Genomic DNA, 19,069 nt, shown 5'->3' with positions numbered 1-19,069 from the left:
ATATGTGATGGAGGTGAATGTCATTTCCTTGTTGGTATGTGGTTATGTGAGCATGGTGTGGTGAGTGTGTGTGTGGGGGGGGGGTGGTAGCACTGAATGTGGCGTCTCGTTGGTGTTTGGGGAGTGGGGGAAGTATTCTCAGTGAGTACGGTGTGTGTGGTGGAGGTGACTGTAGTGTCTCTGGGTGTGTGGTGTGTCTGAATGGAGTGGTCTGACTGTGTGGTGTGTGTGGTCGGGATGACGTGAGATCTGTGGGTACTTGGACTGTGTGCATGGCCTGGTGTGTGGTATTGTGTGCTGTACACATATTTCTGCCCCTGTGGTGTATGTGTGAGGGGGGCAGAGTTATGGCATAGGTACAGGTATGTAATTACATTTTTGCCAGCTGTTCTCAGATATAATGGACTTAGAGCTTAGTGGAAGTAAAGGTCATCAGTGTGAGTCATTCAGCTCCGCACTGGGAGTTTTAAGTATATTGTGGAGTGATTGACATATAAATCCAGTGTAGTTATCCTTTAAATCTCAAAACCAAAAGTCCAATGAAGAACTGAGAAAAATATTTTAGAAACCTCAACAAAAAAGTCAGCAAATGGAATCCAACTGCACATATCAAGGAAAGTGCATCAAGACTAACTGGGGGACCCCCAAGAAATGCAACTCGGATACCAGATTTAAAATCAATGTGATTTGGCGCATCAGCGAGACTGAGGAGAAGCATGGTTATCTCAGAGGGAAGGAAGCCTGTAGGACAGCGTTCCCCTCCACTGTCACCCCAGGACCAGGCAGGCGGCTGGCTCCATTCACACTAGCACTCGGGCCCAATCACCCCCAGGAGGAAAAGGCAAGGCTCCCCCTGACATGGATCTGGAACTTGATAAGGAGCCCTCCCTCTGCACCGCCCCTGAGGGAGCCTCATCAGCCTGACAAGCACTTAATGGGAAAACTCAGGGCAGGACTCTGAACACAAATGAATTGGAAGACGCTTTCATCAGGACTTCACTCCAAATAAGTCAGTGAGGGGTCCTGGAGCAGGGAGAGCAAGGCCTCTTCGGCTCGCAGCTGCTCTGGGGCAAGCAGAGGCTTCTGCGGGCCTCCCTGCCGCCAGGTCTGTTCTCCAGCACACCCGCCACTCACGGCCTGGGCACTGGAGGCCACGTTCCTACACGAGCCTGGCTCTGGACTCAGACACCTCTTAGCGGGACCATTGGGCCCTTGAGGCCCTCCCTGGGCTCCTGGGCCCTCCTGCTGCCAAGGCTGGAGGTGGGGATGGGGCCGGGCGTCCTGCTAGCCCAGCCTCAGCTTCCTGGGTCCAGTCCCCCCACCCATGGAGGCCTGACACACAGGCCGGCCCCCTGATATCTCTTCTGACAAGAAGGCACCGCTGGCTCCCAGCAGCCCTGGGTCTGTCCCTCTCATGAGTCACTTGTCACCCAGTATGTACCATGGCTTCTGCGTGGCTGTGTCCATGGCTTTGTTTGTGTCGTTCACTTTTTCTTTATCCTCCAAACTTTTTCATGAAAATTATCAAACCTAGAACAAGCGGAAACAATCTTACAATGAAGGGCCCTCTCTCATCCCAAATTGCAAATTAATATCTAACCACACTTCCTTGTCGCTCATCTATGCATAATTCTGTTTCTCCTCATCAGTTCCTCTCCTTTTCTGATGCATTTCCAGGTGCATTTAGTCATCAGGCTAACCTCTCCCACTGCCTGCCTTCCTTCTGCGTAACTTGAATTACGACTGTTTGGGGACAGTTCCATTTCTGAAATGCAGCGACCTCAGTGTATGGTTGAATGCCATGACAGATACAAAAGCACTAGTGTAACCCGAACCCATGAAGAAACAACATGGCCAATGGCCCCAGTCCCCTCAGGCCCCTTGCCAGGAATGGGGCACAGAGACTCTTGTGGCCTTTTCCTCCCCTGACGGATTTGCTGCTTTAATACTCCTCCTCCCCTGACTCATGGGTGAGCCTGTGTCTGCCTGGTGCACTTGGCACAGTGTTTGGAGTTTGGTCCTTCCTGTGGGTTTGCTGGGGGTGCCCAGGGCTCGTCACCCTGGGAGGCAGGCTGCAGGTGGCTCCTGGTCATTCCTTTTCCATGTGTGACTGGCCCTGGAGGCTGGATGCTCTGCGTGGAGGCGGCGGCCAGCAGGGCTGGGGTAGGAGAGACCTGAAGGGCAGGGAAGGAGCCGCGGGGCAGCACAGGGACACTCCTGCAGCCAGCCTGGGAGCCACTGTCGGGCCACAATGGTCAAGGTCCCCTGACGCCCTCCCTGCTCCCTTCAGAGAAAAGCAGCATAAATCCTTGACCATGTGCCCTGCAGAGCCACCTCAGTGTCCTTGGCAAGGTCACTGTTACATGTATGTGCTCATGCCCTCCACGATATTTCCCAACCTTCTACACAGTCTTCCATTACAGGGATGCACCAAATATCTCATTAGTCTCCCCGTTGTCCTGCATGCGGCTTTTCTTCCTGTGGTTGTTACTGTTGGAGGAATTGGGGTTCTGCGTGCTGAGAACAGGAGCAGCTATGGGGGAAAGCAACATTTCTTTAACTTCAAAACTCTGAGCACCTCCCCCTGGCACCCACTTTGGGAGACGTGCAGAGGTAAGGGGACCCTCTGGGCAGTGCAGTGCCTGAGACACAGGGGCTCTCCTCCAGGGCCCAGTGGCAACTGAGCAGCACAGGAGGGAAGCAGGAAGCTCAAGGGAGGGAGGGAGGGCATCTGAGCCATGGGCAGCGGGCAGCGGGCATGGCTCCTGAGCCGTGCAGCCCGGCTGTGCTCCTGGCTGTCCCATGGCCCTGCTCAGTGGCCACCCTCCCTCCTGTCCCACACATGGAGCAGGACGCGGGTCCCTTCCTTCACTGAGGCTGTGACCACCAGGGCGGCCGGCTTGCACTCACAATCCTGGGAAGCTGAAGGCCACAGAGCACATCTCCGGGTATGAGGGAGGGCCTGTCCCCAGCAGAAATGGTGTTGCCTGGCCCTGGAGCTGGCACTGGAGGACCGATCCGGGCCCTGTACCATCCAGGGGTCAGGGCAGATACCTGCCTTCTCCAGGCACCGCTTCTCTCTCTGTAAGCCTGGGTAGTAACACTGAGCTTAGGGGTTCTTGAGAGCTTTAGGAGAAAGTTGAAGAATGGTGCATAGTCCATGCTCAGTTAGTGGGGACTGTCACTTTGCACAGACATAGGAGCTCCTTGCCTTGCTTGCCCACAGATGGCACCTTTCTGGTTCCTTCTGGCTTTGTGTGTGGCACGGTGACGACACTGGCTCTTTCTGCCACATTTAGAGCCTGAACTCTCCACACTCAGGAGAACTTGCTTTCTCTGTATGGAACTACAGAATGCCTTCTCTATGTAGGTCCTGTGTTGCCCAGAAATACTTCTTTGCAATAAATAAACCTGGAACATACATTGCAAATGATCATCTGGGATACTGAGGGGAAGACCTGCTCAGGTGGCCCTTGTTGGGTCAAGGGAAGGGGCTGCGTAAGAGACAGGACCTGCAGGTTTCTACCAGGCAAACACGAAGTCCCCGTGGTGGTGGGCAGGGCCTGATGAAGTGTGAGCTGTGAGTGTGAAGCCGGCCACATCGGTCCAGAAGCAGGCTTGTGTTGCTGGTCACCTTGCCTGGAAGAAGGCACATTGCTTAGGGACACAAGCCTGGCCTGGATCGGCCCCACGCCCGATGTCTCCGCACAGGGCCACCAGCTGGCCTGCCAGGTGTCTCTCAAACCGGAGGTGCTCTCCGTGGCTTCAAGGTGGCTCAGCCTGGTCCTAGGCCCTGGGAACTGCCTCAGGGACCCTCGGGTCAGGCAGGTACAGTGATCAAGAGGCATGGGCCCAAACAGAGGCCAGCATCGGCCACAGCATAAGAGCCTGTTTTCTTTAAGGCGGAGGAGGCCAACATGGTCTTGATGGAAGGGGTGCTGCAGGGAGACCTGTGGCAGGAAGGACCAGAAGGCCAGGCCCAGGGCCGCACTGGCCTTTCTGAGGAAGGACCTCCAATGGACGGACTGTGGAGTGAGGCCACCTGAGCCGGAAGCAGGCTGGAGGCAGTGACCTTGGCCTGGCAACAGGAAGACCTGCTGGCTCCCCTGCCCCACACCCCAGGACCCGGCCCACAGTCTGTCCTCACTGTGACCCTGGCACTTACCTCAAGAACTGCCAGGGCCTACATCCTGGGGATGCCAGGCCCAGAGCTCCAGCTCAGCACACCAGTGTCTCCACACAGGCAGAAGGAAGGCCCTGGGACTGCGGGCGGATAGGCTCATGGAGGGCCAGGAGGAGGCAAAGCAAGAGCATCCTCTGCAGACTTCTGTAGGCTCACTAAGACAGGATGGCTCCTTCCACACGAGTCCCTTGTGCAGGGCCCTCGGCTCCTTCCTGCCGCAGCCACTGCACCCCCTGCCCTGGGCGGTCCCATGTTCCAGGCACAGAATGACTGGGAGGAGGAAAGGGCCCGGAGTGTCATGAAGTCCCTAGGGTGCCCAGGCCTGGGTACTCAGCTCAGACCTGAGGCAGGAATGTCTTCACTCCTCTCATGTATGTAGGGGGAGGGGTGAGCAGTGCTGCTTCCCTCAGTGGGCCAGGGAACCCGGTCAGAAACCCAAGGCTGGTCTGTCCTGTGGAGGGATGATGCTGGAGCCTTTCATGGGCTCCAGTTTCAGGGGCTGAGCAGACCCCTGAGTGCCCGGGGCCCATCTCCGCCTCCTCACTCTGGACCCTCTGCGTCACCAGGTGAGGATGTGGCCGAGGGGCGCACAGATGTGGTCAGAGTCAGAATTGCTCCTAGGACTCCCCTGGGATGAGGGTGCTTGGGGGTGGCTTTCTCTACGTGAGAGCAGAGGCAGGACAGCACTGAGCCCTCCTCACACGATGGCTTTCCTTGTCACCCTTGCAGAAAATTATGACTTGAAGGTTTCTGGACGAGGCTTTAATAATGCAAGGAACAAAAACGAAGTTATTTGTAGATTCAAGTTTAGTGACAAGAAATACTTCGGTAAGTACCCCTGGGCCTGCCGTGTGACCGTGTCCCACAGCACACTGCATTCGACTCAGCCCACCAAGCCCTCCAAGCACTGCTGACCTTTGGCTGGGGACGCTGGGAGACAGGGGCGGCTTGGGCAAGTGGAAGGAGGAACCTGACTGTGGCCCCTCTTTTTTCATTGCCCAGAGGGAGGTTTCCCTCCTCCCCCCTCCCACGGGCCAGGACAGCTTCTTGGAGCAGGCCTTTGCCCCTGCCCAGGACGAGTTTGGACTCTGGGTCTGCCCTCACAGCTGCATTTCTGCACCCACTCCTCAGCTTCCGGTTCCCTTGAGAGATGAGTAGTAAACCCCATGAGTGTGCTGGTGGGGATGGAGGCAGCTCTGGGATCTGAATCTCTGCTAGGGGCACCAGTAACTTTCCCAGGAATGCGTGTTCCCCCTGGATAGACAGAAGATGCCCTCTGCTAGGCCTGGCCCTGCAGTGTGGCACAGTGCCCATCACACACATGGAGCAGGAGCCTGCGTGTCACCTTGAGGAAATGAGTGTTCTGTTCTCAGACTCTTTTCTCTCTTCTGTAAAACGGGGCCAATGTGAGGGTTGTCTAACTGAGCTTTATAACATATAGAACAGGAATGCAGGAAGGGCTTAATTTTAAAATAAAAGGGCAAATTAGTGAAAATACTCAGGCATCAGGCGGCTTCCATGATGGCAGCACTGAGGTGGGAATGCTCTTCCCCAGAGTGCTGGGACAGGTGGACGTTCTGCATCCTCCTCACTTCTCCCACTGAGCCCTCTGCACATGCGTTGGATGTGATTGTATTTAGATCCTGGTGTCTTATCCCAGGGCCATCTGGTATACCCAGCACAGCTCCTCTCCCCAGCTCACTTCTCGGCCCTGTCTCCTCCTCCCACAGTGCACACCATGGACCTCACTCCACACCACACGGGGTGTAGTGGCCTCAGGGAGTTGGGTTTCCCTTGTCTGTACTTTCTCAGCAGAGGCTTGGACTGAGGAACTTTTTTATAGGCAGAGCTCACAGTTAGTGAGGACTTAGCACATGGAGTGCCTTCTATATACTCTCTCAATTACTTCTTTCAGGAGACCGATTGGTGCTCCGTTGTATGGATCCGGAAGCAGAGGGAGAAGCCACTAACAAGTTTGCTCATAGCCAGCAGCTGTGCAGGGAAAGCTGGAAAGTGGACCCAGGGGATCTGAGGGCCTTTTCCGGGCCTAAGCCTCCCTGAGGTGATGTTTCTTGAGAAAATGGGACACGACCTGTTCCCCAGGAAATGTTTTCAGGTGCTGCCGCTGTGGCCTGTGGTGTAGTGGTTCCCACCCTGGAGACCACCAGTGTTTCCCTCTGAGGAGGACCAGGGCCAGGGTCTCAACCTGATGGCCAAGCTGGACCCAGTCCAAGGCTGTACCTGTCCCACGGGACTGTTTACTGTCTGAGTTCTGGTGCACTGAGGAGGACTGCTGTAATTGTTTTTAATTATGTTGTACTCTGATAAAATATCTAGAAAAATATTTAGGGAATGTAGAGAAGTATAAAGAAAAAATATACAAACACCACTGCTTCTATATGTTCTATGCAATGTGTCTTTATCATGTAATTTTTTTTATTTTTTAATATATTTTTTATTGATTAAGATATTACATATGTGTCCTTATCCCCATGTTACCCCCTACCCTCCCCATACCCTCACCCCCCCCCCCCCGCCGCCCCGGTTTCCATGTCCATTGGTTAGGCCTATATGCTTGCATATAAGTCCTTTGGTTGATCTCACCCCCTTACCCCCACCCTCCCCTACCTTCCATCCAAGGCCCAACAGTCCAATCATTGCCTCTCCGACTCTAGATTAGTCCTTGTTCATCAGTTTATGTTGTTCATTATATTCCACAAATGAGTGAGATAATGTGGTATTTATCCTTCTCTGACTGTCTTATTTCACTTAGCATAATGCTCTCCAGATCCATCCATGCTGTGGCAAATGGTAAGAGTTCCTTCTTTTTTACCACAGCGTAGTATTCCATTGTGTAGATGTACCACAGTTTTCTAATCCATTCATCTGTTGATAGGCACTTAGGCTGTTTCCAAATCTTAGCTATGGTAAATTGTGCTAATGAACATAGGGGTGCATATATCCTTTCTGATTGGTGTTTCTGGTTTCTTGGGATATATTCCTAGAAGTGGGATCACAGGGTCAAATGGGAGTTCCATTTTTAACTTTTTGAGGAAACTCCATACTGTCTTCCATAGTGGCTGCACCAGTCTGCATTCCCATCAGCAGTGCACAAGTGTTCCTTTTTCTCCACATCCTCTCCAGCACTTGTCGTTTGTTGATTTGTTGATGATGGCCATTCTGACAGATGTGAGATGATACCTCATTGTTGTTTTGATTTGCATCTCTCGGATGAGTAATGACTTTGAGCATGTTTTCATATGTCTCTTGGCTTTCTGAATGTCCTCTTTTGAAAGGTGTCTATTTAGGTCCTTTGCCCATTTTTTTATTGGATTGTTTATCTTCCTTTTGTTAAGTTGTAAAAGTTCCCTATAAATGTCGGAGATTAAACCTTTATCAGAGATAGCATTGGCAAATATGTTCTCCCATGCAGTGGGGGTCCTTGTTGTTTTGTTGGTGGTTTCCTTTGCTGTACAAAAGCTTTTTATTTTGATGTAGTCCCATTTGTTTATTTTCTCTTTAGTTTCCAATGCCCTAGATGCTTTATCAGTGAAGAATTTGCTTCGGCATATGTCTGAGAATTTGTTGCCTTTGGATTCCTCTAGTATTTTTATGGTTTTCTGTCCTACATTTAAGTCCTTTATCCATTTTGAGTTTATTTTTGTGTATGGTGTAAGTTGGTGGTCTAGTTTCAGTTTTTTGCACGTATCTGTCCAATTTTCCCAACACCATTTATTAAAGAGACTGTCTTGATTCCATTGTATGTTCTTGCCTCCTTTGTCAAATATTAATTGAGCATATTGGTTTGGGTCAATTTCAGGGTTCTCTATTCTATTCCATTGATCTATATGTCTGTTCTTGTTCCAGTACCAGGCAGTTTTGAGAACAGTGGCTCTGTAATACAGCTTGATATCTGGTCTTGGGATCCCTCCTACTTCGTTGTTCTTTCTCAAAATCACTGCAGCTATTTGGGGTCTTTTTTTATTCCAGATGAATTTTTGGAGAGTTCGTTCTAGGTCTGTGAAATATGCCATTAGTATTTTCATGGGTAGTGCATTGAATTTACAGATTACTTTGGGTAGTATGGACATTTTAATGATGTTGATTCTACCAATCCAAGAACATGGTATGTTCTTCCATCTGTTTATGTCTTCTATCTCTTTTTTCAACATCCTATAGTTTTCAGCATATAGGTCTTTTACCTCTTTAGTTAAGTTTATTCCTAGATATCTTAATTTTTTTGTGCAATGGCAAATGGGATTGTTTTTTTAATCTCTCTTTCTGTAAGTTCTTTGCTGGTGTATAAAAAGGCCATTGATTTCTTGGCATTAATTTTGTATCCTGCTACATTGCTGAATTCATTTATTAATCCTAGTAATTTTTTGATGGAGTCTTTAGGGTTTTCTATGTACAGTATCATGTCATCTGAGAATAGGGACAATTTTACTTCTTCTTTACCAATTTGGATACCTTTTATTTCTTCTTCTTGTCTGATTGCATTGGCTAGCACTTCCAGTACAATGTTGAATAGAAGGGGTGAAAGGGGACATCCCTGTCTTGTTCCTATTCTTAAGAGAAATGGTTTTAGTTTTTGCCCATTGAGTATGATGTTGGCTGTAGGTTTTTCATATAAGGCTCTTATTATGTTGAGGTATGATCCTTCTATTCCCACTTTGCTGCGTGTTTTTATCAGAAAAGGGTTTTGGACTTTGTCAAATGCCTTTTCTGCATCAATTGATATGATTATGAGATTTTTGTCTCTCAATTTGTTTATATGGTGTATCAGGTTTATTGATTTGTGGATATTGTACCAGCCTTGCAACCCTGGAATAAAACCCACTTGGTCATGGTGTATGATCTTTCTAATGTAATGCTGGATCTGGTTTGCTAGAATTTTATTGAGGATTTTTAGCATCTATGTTCATCAGGGATATTGGCCTGTAATTCTCTTTCTTTGTGGTGTTCGTATCTGGTTTTGGGATTCGGGTAATGCTGGCTTCATAGAAAGCGCTTAGAAGTGTGATTTCCTCTTGAATTTTTTGGAATAGTCTGAGAAGGATTGGTTTTAGTTCTTCTTTGAATGTTTGGTAAAACTCCCCTGTGAAGCCATCTGGTCCAGGGCTTTTGTTTGCTGGAAGCATTTTGATTACTGTTTCCATTTCATCAGTAGTTATCAGCCTATTCAGGTTTTTTATTCTTCCTGGTTGAGTTTTGGAAGTTTGTATTTTTCTAAGAATGTGTCCATTTCATCAAAGTTGTCCATTTTGTTGGAGTAGAGGTGTTCCTAGTATTTTTTTTTACAATCCTTTGTATATCAGTGGGATCAATTGTTACTTCACCTCTTTCATTTCTGATTCTGTTTATTTGGGTCCTCTCTCTTTGTTTCTTGGTGAGCCTGGATAGAGGTTCATCAATCTTGTTTATCCTTTCAAAGAACCAGCTCTTGGTTTCATTGATCTTTTGTATTGTTTTTTTGGTCTCTATGTCATTTATTTCTTCTCTGATCTTTATTATCTCCTTCATTCTGGCTACTGTGGGCTTTTCTTGTTGCTCTCTTTCTAATTGTTTAAGTTGCAGGGTCAGGTAATTTATTACCATTTTTTCTTGTTTTTTGAGGTAGGCCTGTAGAGCTATGAACTTCCCTCTCAGAACTGCTTTCATTGTATCCCATAGATTTTGGATTGTTGTGTTTTCATTGTCATTTGTTTCCAGGATGATTTTTATTTCTTCTTTGATCTCTTTGGTAACCCAATCATTGTTTAATAGCATGCTATTTAGCTTCCAAGTGTTTGATTTTTCCCCATTGTTTTTATTGTAGTTGATGTCTAGTTTTATGCCACTGTGATCTGAGAAGATGCTTGTTATGATTTCTATCCTCTTGAATTGAAGAGACTTTTCCTATGTCTTAATATGTGGTCTATCTTTGGAAATGTCCCATGTGCACTGGAGAAGAATGTATATTCTGTTGCTTTGGGATGAAATAATCTGAAGATGTCAATTAAGTCCATCTTATCTAGTGAGTCATTTAGGATTGCTGTTTCCTTACTGATTTTTTGTTTAGAGGATTTATCTAGTGATGTCAGTGGGGTATTAAAGTCCTCTACTATGACTGTATTGCTATCATTCTCTCCCTTGATACTTCTAGAAGTTGTTTAATGTATTTGGGTGCACCTGTGTTGGGTGCATATATATTTACTAGAGTTATATCTTCTTGTTGGATTGCTCCCTTTAGTATTATGTAGTGGCCTTCCTTATCTCTTGTTATGGCTTTTACTTTGAGGTCTGTTTTGTCAGATATAAGTATCGCAACCCCAGCTTTTTTCTCATTTCTATTTGCCTGAAAAAAAAATTTCCATCCCTTCACTATCAGTCTGTGTGAATCCTTTGTTCTCAGGTGGGTCTCTTGTAGACAGCAGATATATGGCTAATGTTTTCTTATCCATTCAGTTACCCTATTTCTTTTGATTGGGGCATTTAATCCATTTACGTTTAATGTTATTATTGATAAGTACTTGTTTGTGGTCATTTTTATTCTTAATGTTTGTGTTTCTTCTTGCCTTTCTGTTTCTTCTTTTTACAGCAGTCTCTTTAGCATTTCTTGCATTGCTGGCTTGGTGGTAATAAACTCTCTTAGTCCTTTTTTGCCTGTGAAGCTCCTGATGCCACCTTCAATTTTGAATGATAGCCTTACTGGGCATAGTGTTCTGGGATTCAGTCCCTTGGTTTGCATCACTTTGTATATTTCATTTCATTCCCTTCTAGCCTGGTGTGTTTCTGTTGAGAAATCCATTGATATTCTAATGGGAGATCCCTTGTGTGTAACTTTCTGTCTCTCTCTGGCAGCTTTTAAGATTCATACTCTGTTGTCGATGTTTGCCAATTTAATTATGATGTGTCTTGGTGTTGGTCTTTTTGGGTTCATCCTTTTTTGGACTCTCTGTGCTTCTTGGATTTGCATGATTCTTTTTTTGCCAATGTCGGGGAAGTTTTCTGTCATTATTTCTCCGAACAGGTTTTGTATTCCTTGCTTCTCTTCCTCTCCTTCTGGTACTCCTATTATGCGGATGTTGTTTTGTTTTGTGTTGTCCCAAAGCTCCCTTAGGCTCTCCTCTTGCTTTTTAATTTTTCTTTCCAGTTGCTGCTGTGTTTTTTCCTGCCTTGTCTTCTAGCTCGCTGATGCGGTCCTCAGCCTCTTCTAGTCTACTGTTCGAGCCTTCCATTGTGTTCTTTATTGCAGCTATGTCATTCTTCATTTCCTCTTGGTTCCTTTTCGTATTGGTGACATTCTCATTCAGCTCCTTATAATTCTCATTGAGTTGTATTTGTCATTGAGTTGCGTGTATTTGTCATCCAGCCATCTGAGCATTCTTATAACCATTACTCTGAATTCTGTCTCTGAGAGGTTACTTGCCTCAGTTTCATTTAACTCCCTCTCTGGTGATTCCTCTTTTTCTTTCCTTTGGGGGTTGCTTTTTTGTCTCCCCATGTTTTTCTCTAAAATTTTAATTGTTTCTGTGTCCTAGATCTGACTGTTTTTGCTACCCCAGTTCTTTTGAGGAGGGTGCTACTTGTGTAATCTCTCAGATCTCCTGAGTTTGGTAATCTAGCGTAACTCCCTACTTGAGCTGTTTGGGTTTTCTTGATGTAGGCCTGTGAGCTGGTAAGGTGCAACCGCAATGTCCAGATGTCAGCAGCTGGGGAAGGATATGTTCCAATTTTTGCTGCCTTGCGTCCTTGGCTAAAATCGCTCATGCCCAGCAGGGGCTCTCGGAGGTACCCAGGAGCTGTCTGTCAGGGTGGTAGGGCTCTGGAGGCCTGCATACTTGAAAGGCACAACTGTGGTGGCCAGGGTTCTGTAGCTGTAAGGTGGGAAGACTCAGTTTTTGCTGCTGGGCCTGTGGTTGGATACCCACACTCCCAGTGGAAACTCACAGGGGCACCCGTGGTGTGCTTGCCAGTGTGGCACCCTGGCGCACTCTGAAGGGCCCTGTTGAAGCCAAGCGATCGAGGCGTCTGTGGGCAGGTATCCAGGATGAGGGTATTCAGAATTTAAATTGTTGGGACAGTGCACCCTTGTTAGGATAAGAACACACCTGTGCCCCGGTGGGCTCAGGAGACCTGAGCGCTGGAAAGGAATGACTGTAGTGTCCAGAGTTCTACAGCTGTAGAGTGGAAAGACTCAGTTTTTACTGCTGTGCCTATGGATGGATACACACGCTCCCAGTGGCAGCCCACAGGGGTACCCGTGGTGCAATTGCGGCATGGATCTCTGAGGTATGCTGAGGGTTGAAATTGTGTGACAGTGTCTATTGGCAGTTATTCAGGAGAGTGAAATCACAATTTCCCCTGTGGGGCAGTGCGCCACTGTCTGTGCAATATCACGCCGAGTGGGAGGCTCGCAACGGCTCCCAGGGGCTGCCTGTGGGGTGGTGGTCTCCAAATGTGTCTATTGGAAGTTATTCAGGAATAGTGAATTCAGAATCTTTACTGTGGGCCAGTGCACCCCGTCTGCACACTATCACACTCAGCGGGAGCCTGCATTGGCTCCAGGGGCTGTCTGTGGGGTGGTGGCTCCAGAGGTTTGCGCACTGGAAACACGCGAATGTGGTGCCTGGACGTCTGCCGCTGCGGAGGGGGAGGACGCACTCACCACTGCCGATGGAATGCTTCCCGGAGGTGAAGATCCAAGGGTCTGGGAGTCTTCAGGTGCTGCAGCTGGACCTTGGCTAGAGTGGCTGCTAGATCAGCGTCCAAAGCCTGTCTGGGTGGTGGTGTCGATGAGTTCCCAGATGGCCACTCTCCCCTTCAAGATGGTGTGGGCTCCATGCCCGAGTCCCGCAGTCCTGTGAGGGTAATATTTTTATAATTAGTTTAAAACGTTTTTGAAGTGTGTCAACTGAACTATTCGCTGACTCCATTACTATTGGCTTGAAAACTGCTTTCCAGTCCAACATTCCCCCTGGGTCCTGGGCACATCAGGCACTTGTCCCTCCCTTGGGCCGCTGGCTCTGGACTGTGAACACCCTACTGGAGAGCCAATTTGCACCTCCTTTGGCTTTTTCTCCACTTAATCCCAAGCATTCCACCCATCAGGTGCAAATCCTTTCCCTAAAACACACTTGGTGATTAGTTTTCATAATCAGTAACAATGAAAGAGTCACATTGCTCAGAGTGTATAGCTCATTAGACAATAGAGTAAGACCCACCACAGGTGCACAGGGAAAGAAGCCATTCTAGAGGGCAGGCCCTGATTGGAGCATAATGGAGAAAAATGGGAATTATTAGATTGTTAATTATATTAATGATACAGGGTAGAATTCACGAAATAAAGTTAAGAGTAAAACCTTGAACCTAATCCTAGCCCACAACACTCTCAAATATTTCCAAGTAAACCTGATTTTTCCATAAATGGTGGAAGTAAAATGAACTGTAGTGGAATTAAAGAAACTATTGAACATCACATAAGTGTTTCTTTATGGGGCACTTCATTCCTAAAAGTATTTCCTAGAGTTGAAAGGAGGCTGTAAAAACATTAAGAGATTAGAGTTCTGTGTGTAGAGTCTTGTTTGGTTTTGATCTGTGTGTTTCTAACATTCAAATGTCCATTCAGGACCACCTGGACTTCTGTCTTATAAAAATTAAAGGACTTTTCTAAAAATTTACAGAGAACAACTAAAGCCTATTGCCACTTTTAGGAAGGTCAGGCCTAAGAGTGTCCTGGAGACTTGGCCTGACACTGAGCATAAGCTTCCCTGTAGGTTCCTCCCTGCCCCCTGATCATGGCCCTGGAGGTGCAGGTCTCCTAGAGGAGAGAGCTTGCCCTCTTGCTACAGAGGAGAGTATGTAAGTTGCATCTGTCCACCTGGGTCAGAGGAAGCCTGGGTGGAGAAGAAGGCCAGGGACAAGACTGTCCTCTAGAATCTCAGGTGTCAGAGACATGTGGCTTCCTGGGAGTGCACATCCCCACTTTCAGAGCGCAAGCCTGGGACCCAGGCAAGGTAGAGCAGGATGGGTGGGCAGCTGGTAGCACAGCCAGCACACAAATGCAACTGGGCGGGACTTCTCTTTACCACAGTTGGAGGATGTAAAGGGCTGGGCTCAGATGGAAAGGCCATTCTGTCGGCAATAGCCCTGACCTATGGCCGCAGCTCGAGGATGTAAATGGCTGGGCTCGGACTGCGTAGATGCCTCAGTTACAGGTTAAGGAACTGTTCTGAGCCACTGGAGTGTTACTTCCCAAGACCCACAAGTCACAGAAAGCAAAGCAGAGAAAGTCCGATTCCAAGGCTGCCCTGGCTCAAGGAATGGCACCACCATCCACCTGGTCACTCTGGTCAAAGCCTGCATGACATCGCTGATTCCTCTTCATTTTCATGCACATGCAGTGCCCTGGCAGGCCCTGTTGCCCCTGTGTCCCACACATACCCAGATCTGGCCAGCCCCTAGCCGGAGACACTGTACTTACAACAAAACTCCAACCTTTTCCCAGGGCCACGAGGCCCTGCCCTACTCTCCTCACCCACTTCTTTCCTGCTCAGCAAGCACAGCTAGTTATGCCTCAGTGCCTTAGCACCCACAGCAGGGACACTCTACCCTGGGATCTTTTCATGGCTTGCCAACCTCATCACCTTCAGTGTCATGATCACTTTCTTAGGGACATTTTTAGGGCATGTAACAGGGAGAGGTAGAAAATTGAGGCTAATGATGCAATCTACAAGAAGTATCCTATATAAGAAAAGCCTAATATGCAAATTGTCCCCTCAACATGGAGTTCTGCCGGGAGTTCAACCGCTTGCAATGTTGTGCACTGACCACCAGGGGGAGGCGCAGAACATGACAGGCATTGGTGATTCAACGCTGGTAGCGGGGGGGGGGGGGGGTGGGAGAGGGAGGGGGGAGTGGGGGAGTAGTGGAGGCACTGCAGACCCTGATGGGCCCCGATGAGAGTGGGACTGGGATGGGATGGTGGAGCAGGTGAGTGGACAGCACCAGGCTAAGGTGGGTGAGAGCCACTGATAGCCAGGTGGGGGCCAATCCCCCTGCTGATCCAACTGCCCCGCCACCGCTGGGTTCACAGGTGCTGAGGAAGCCGGGTGGGAGCCTGATGCCCCACCCATCAGCTCACAGGGCAACCAGGGGCAGCGGCAGGGCGCGGGGACATTGCCCAGCTTCCTCAGTGCCTGAGAGCTGGGCAGCAGCAGGGCAATTGGTGGGGCAATCAAGTCCCCACAGGCAGCAACCAGCAGCAGCCATGGGGGGCAGAATGACCACCTTGCTCCCTCAGTGCCTGGGAGCTGGGCAATGGTGGGGCAATCAGCAGGACGATAGGACCCAGCAGGTGGCAACCAGTGACAGCAGTGGGATCAGGGCTGCCACCAGGCTCCCTCAGCACCTGGGAGCTGGGCGGCGACAGCAGGGGGCCAGCAGTGAGATTGGCAGGGTAATCAGGCCCCCACAGGTGGCGACCAGCTGGGGTGGTGGCGGGGCGATCAGTGGGGCGATTGGGCCCCGCAGGCAGTGACCAGTGGCAGCAGCAGGGGGCAGGTGGCTAAGGGAAGGGAGGGAGTACCTGGCTGGCAGCCAGCAGCCACTAGGGACCCTACCAGTGTACGAATTTCATGCTCTGAGCCTCTAGTCCTATATAATAAAAGTGTAGTATGCAAATTGTCCCCTAGACCGGGAGGTCATCTGGGAGTTTGACCAGAGGGCAGGGCTGGCCAGAGGAAGGGAAGGAGGCCCCCGCCTGTGGTGGCAGCAGCAGGCAGCCAGGGCAAAGGAGGGAGGCCCCAGCCAGTAGCCAGCAGCCACTAGGGACCATACCAGTGCATAAATTTTGTGCACTGGGCCTCTAGTATACTCATAAAAATAAAAAGGACAGTATGGACAGTATTTTCAGTTGCAAAAATGAAAACCAGTCATATTTATTAGTACTTAACTAGGAAAGCAATCTGAAAGAAGATGCTTATATTTTCTCATAAATATCTAATTCAGACATTATTTTTTATCATATTCTTTCTCTATCACCATTTATCCTCCCTATACCCTCTTCCAACTCCACCCACTCCCTCCCCCCACCACAGTCACCCCACAGGTTTCCGTGTCTATGAGTTCTCTTCTATTTTGCTTAATCTCTCCTCCAACACCCCAACCAGATATGTCTGCCTGCTCTCCATCTATGAGGCTATCTCTATTTTGTTTGTTAATTCACTTTGTTCATTAAATTCCACATATGATTGAAATCATATGGTACTTCTCTTTCTCTGACTGGCTTATTTCACTTAGCATAATGCTTTCTGGGCCCATCCATGTTCTCGAAAAGGGTCAAATTTTCATCTTTTTTTGGGCCAAGTAGAATTCCAATGTGCAAGTGTACCATCAGTGTTTATCCACTAATCTACTGATGAACACTTGGACTTCTTCCAAATCTTGGCTATCCTATCTAATAATAGACAAACATGGTAGTTGACCATACCTTCACTACGCCTACCATTGGCTAATCAGCACAATATGCAAATTAACCACCAACAAATATGGCAGCTAATTTGCATATGTAGGCACCAAACTATGGAGTGAAGCCTGCCGGCCCCAGGCAGGAGAAGTGAGCAAAGGCTGGCGTGGCAAGCGAAGAGTGAAGCCCGCAGCGCAGGCCCCGCCCCTGGGGACTGAGCAGCGAGCACAGAGCAAAGAGCAAAGGCCTTTTCTCTTCATCACTTTGAATATTTCATGCCAGTCCCTTCTGACCTGATATGTTTCTGTGGAGAAATCAGCTGACAGTCTTATGGGAGCTCTCGCGCAGGTGACTGAGTGCCTTTCTCTTGCAGCTTTTAAAACATTCTCTTTGTCTTTAACTTTTGCCATTTTAAATATGGAGTGTCTCAGTGTACGCTTCTTTGGTCCATCTTGTTTGGGATTCTGTGCTTCCTCGACTTGTATTTCTTTTTTCTTCACCAGATTAAGGAAGTTTTCAGTCATTATTTTTTCAAATAGGTTCTCAATCCCTTTCTCTCTCTCTTCCCCTTCTGGTACCCCTATGACATGAATGTTTTTACACTTCATGTACCAAATGTCCCCTAAATGATCATCAATTTTAAGTCTTTTTTTTTCTTTTTGCTGCTCTGTTTGAGTGTTTCTTTCTACATTATCTTCTAAATCACTCATTTGATCCTCTGTTTCATCAAGCCTGCTGTTTATTCCTTCCAGTGTATCCTTTATATCAGATATGGCATTCTTCATTTGTGACTGATCTTTTTATGGTTTTGAGCATCATTATAGTCATTACTCTGAATTCTATATCTGATAAAATCCTTACCTCCATTTCACTTAGCTCTTCTTCTGAAGAATACTCTTGTTCCTTCATTTGGGCCCTGTTTATTTTTCTCCCCATTTTCACTACCACTTTGTGTTTGATTCTATGTATTAGGTAGATCTCCTATGACTCCCAGTCCTGGTTTTACTTTTGCCATATTAATTATAATACATCTGGGTGTGGGTCTCTTTGGATTTAACTTGTTTGCAATTCTCTGTGCTTCTTAATCTTGATGTGCTTCCTTTCCAGGTTTCTGTTCCTTTTTCTCTTTCTTCTCCTTCTGGTATTTCAATAATGTGAATGTTTGTGCACTTGATGTTTCCTAAGAGTTATTAAGCTATCCTCATCTTTATAATTTTTTTCCTGTTCTGATTGGTGGATTTCTAATCATCTGTGTTCCAGGCCACTGATTCATTCTTCCTTATTAGCTAATGTGATATTGATTCCTTGTAGTGTATTTTTATTTCAGTTATTATATTATTCAGGTATGCTTCATTTCTTCAGATACTTTCTTTTTTTTTCTTTTTTTATATTAAATCTTTATTGTTCAGATTATTACAGTTGTTCCTCTTTCCCCCCCCCATAGCTCCCTTCCACCCGTTAGCCACCCCACCCTCCTCCCTCCCCCTCCCCACACTGTCCTCATCCATTGGTGCACAATTTTTGTTCAGTCTCTTCCTGCATCCCCCACACCCCTTTCCACCCCAAGAATAGTCAGTCCACTCCCTTTCTATGCCCATGATTCTATTATAATCACCAGTTTATTCTGTTCATCAGATTATTTATTCACTTGATTTTTAGATTTACTTGCTGATAAATGGGTATTTGTTGTTCATAGTTTGTATCTTTACCATTTTCTTCTTCTTAAAGGATACCTTTCAGCATTTCATATAATACTGGTTTGGTGGTGATGAACTCCTTTAGCTTTTTCTTATCTGTGAAGCTCTTTATCTGACCTTCAATTCTGAATGATAGCTTTGCTGGATAAAGTAATCTTGGTTGTAGGTTCTTGGCATTCATCACTTTGAATATTTCCTGCCACTCCCTTCTGGCCTGCAAAGTTTCTGTTGAGAAATCAGCTGACAGTCGTATGGGTATTCCCTTGTAGGTAACTGACTGTCTTTCTCTTGCTGCTTTTAAGGTTCTCTCTTTGTCTTTTGCTCTTGGCATTTTAATTATGATGTGTCTTGGTGTGGTCCTCTTTGGATTCCTTTTGTATGGGGTTCTCTATGCTTCCTGGACTTGTAAGTCTATTTCTTTCACCAGGTAGGGGAAGTTTTCTGTCATTATTTCTTCAAATAGGTTTTCAATATCTTGTTCTCTCTCTTCTTCTGGCACCCCTATGATTCAAATGTTGGTATGCTTGAAGCTGTCCCAAAGGCTCCTTACACTAACTTCATATTTTTGGATTCTTTTTTCATTTTGCTTTTCTGGTTGGGTGTTTGTGTTTCTTCGTATTTCAAATCTTTGACTTGAATCTTGCGATCCTCTAGTCTGCTGTTGGAACCCTGTATAATATTCTTTATTTCAGTCAGTGTATGCTTAATTTCTAGTTGGTCCCTTATCACAACCTCGAGGGT

The 19,069-nt window shown here is 47.3% G+C and overlaps 1 protein-coding gene across 1 annotated transcript in view; it reads left to right on the top strand.

Annotated features, from left to right (window-relative positions):
• LOC132214625 (anthrax toxin receptor-like) overlaps nucleotides 1–19,069 on the top strand; it is a 68,173-nt gene that overhangs the window by 36,290 nt on the left and 12,814 nt on the right. Inside the window, exon 10 of the mRNA XM_059661962.1 lies at nucleotides 4,913–5,011. Coding sequence (XP_059517945.1) covers nucleotides 4,913–5,011 — 99 coding nt within the window. The remainder of the gene's footprint in view (nucleotides 1–4,912; nucleotides 5,012–19,069) is intronic.

Source organism: Myotis daubentonii, chromosome 13, assembly GCF_963259705.1.
Source record: "Myotis daubentonii chromosome 13, mMyoDau2.1, whole genome shotgun sequence".
Classification (NCBI taxonomy): domain Eukaryota; kingdom Metazoa; phylum Chordata; class Mammalia; order Chiroptera; family Vespertilionidae; genus Myotis; species Myotis daubentonii.
The sequence above is the reverse complement of the archived record's forward strand: the minus strand, read 5'-3'. Positions and strand labels throughout refer to the sequence as shown.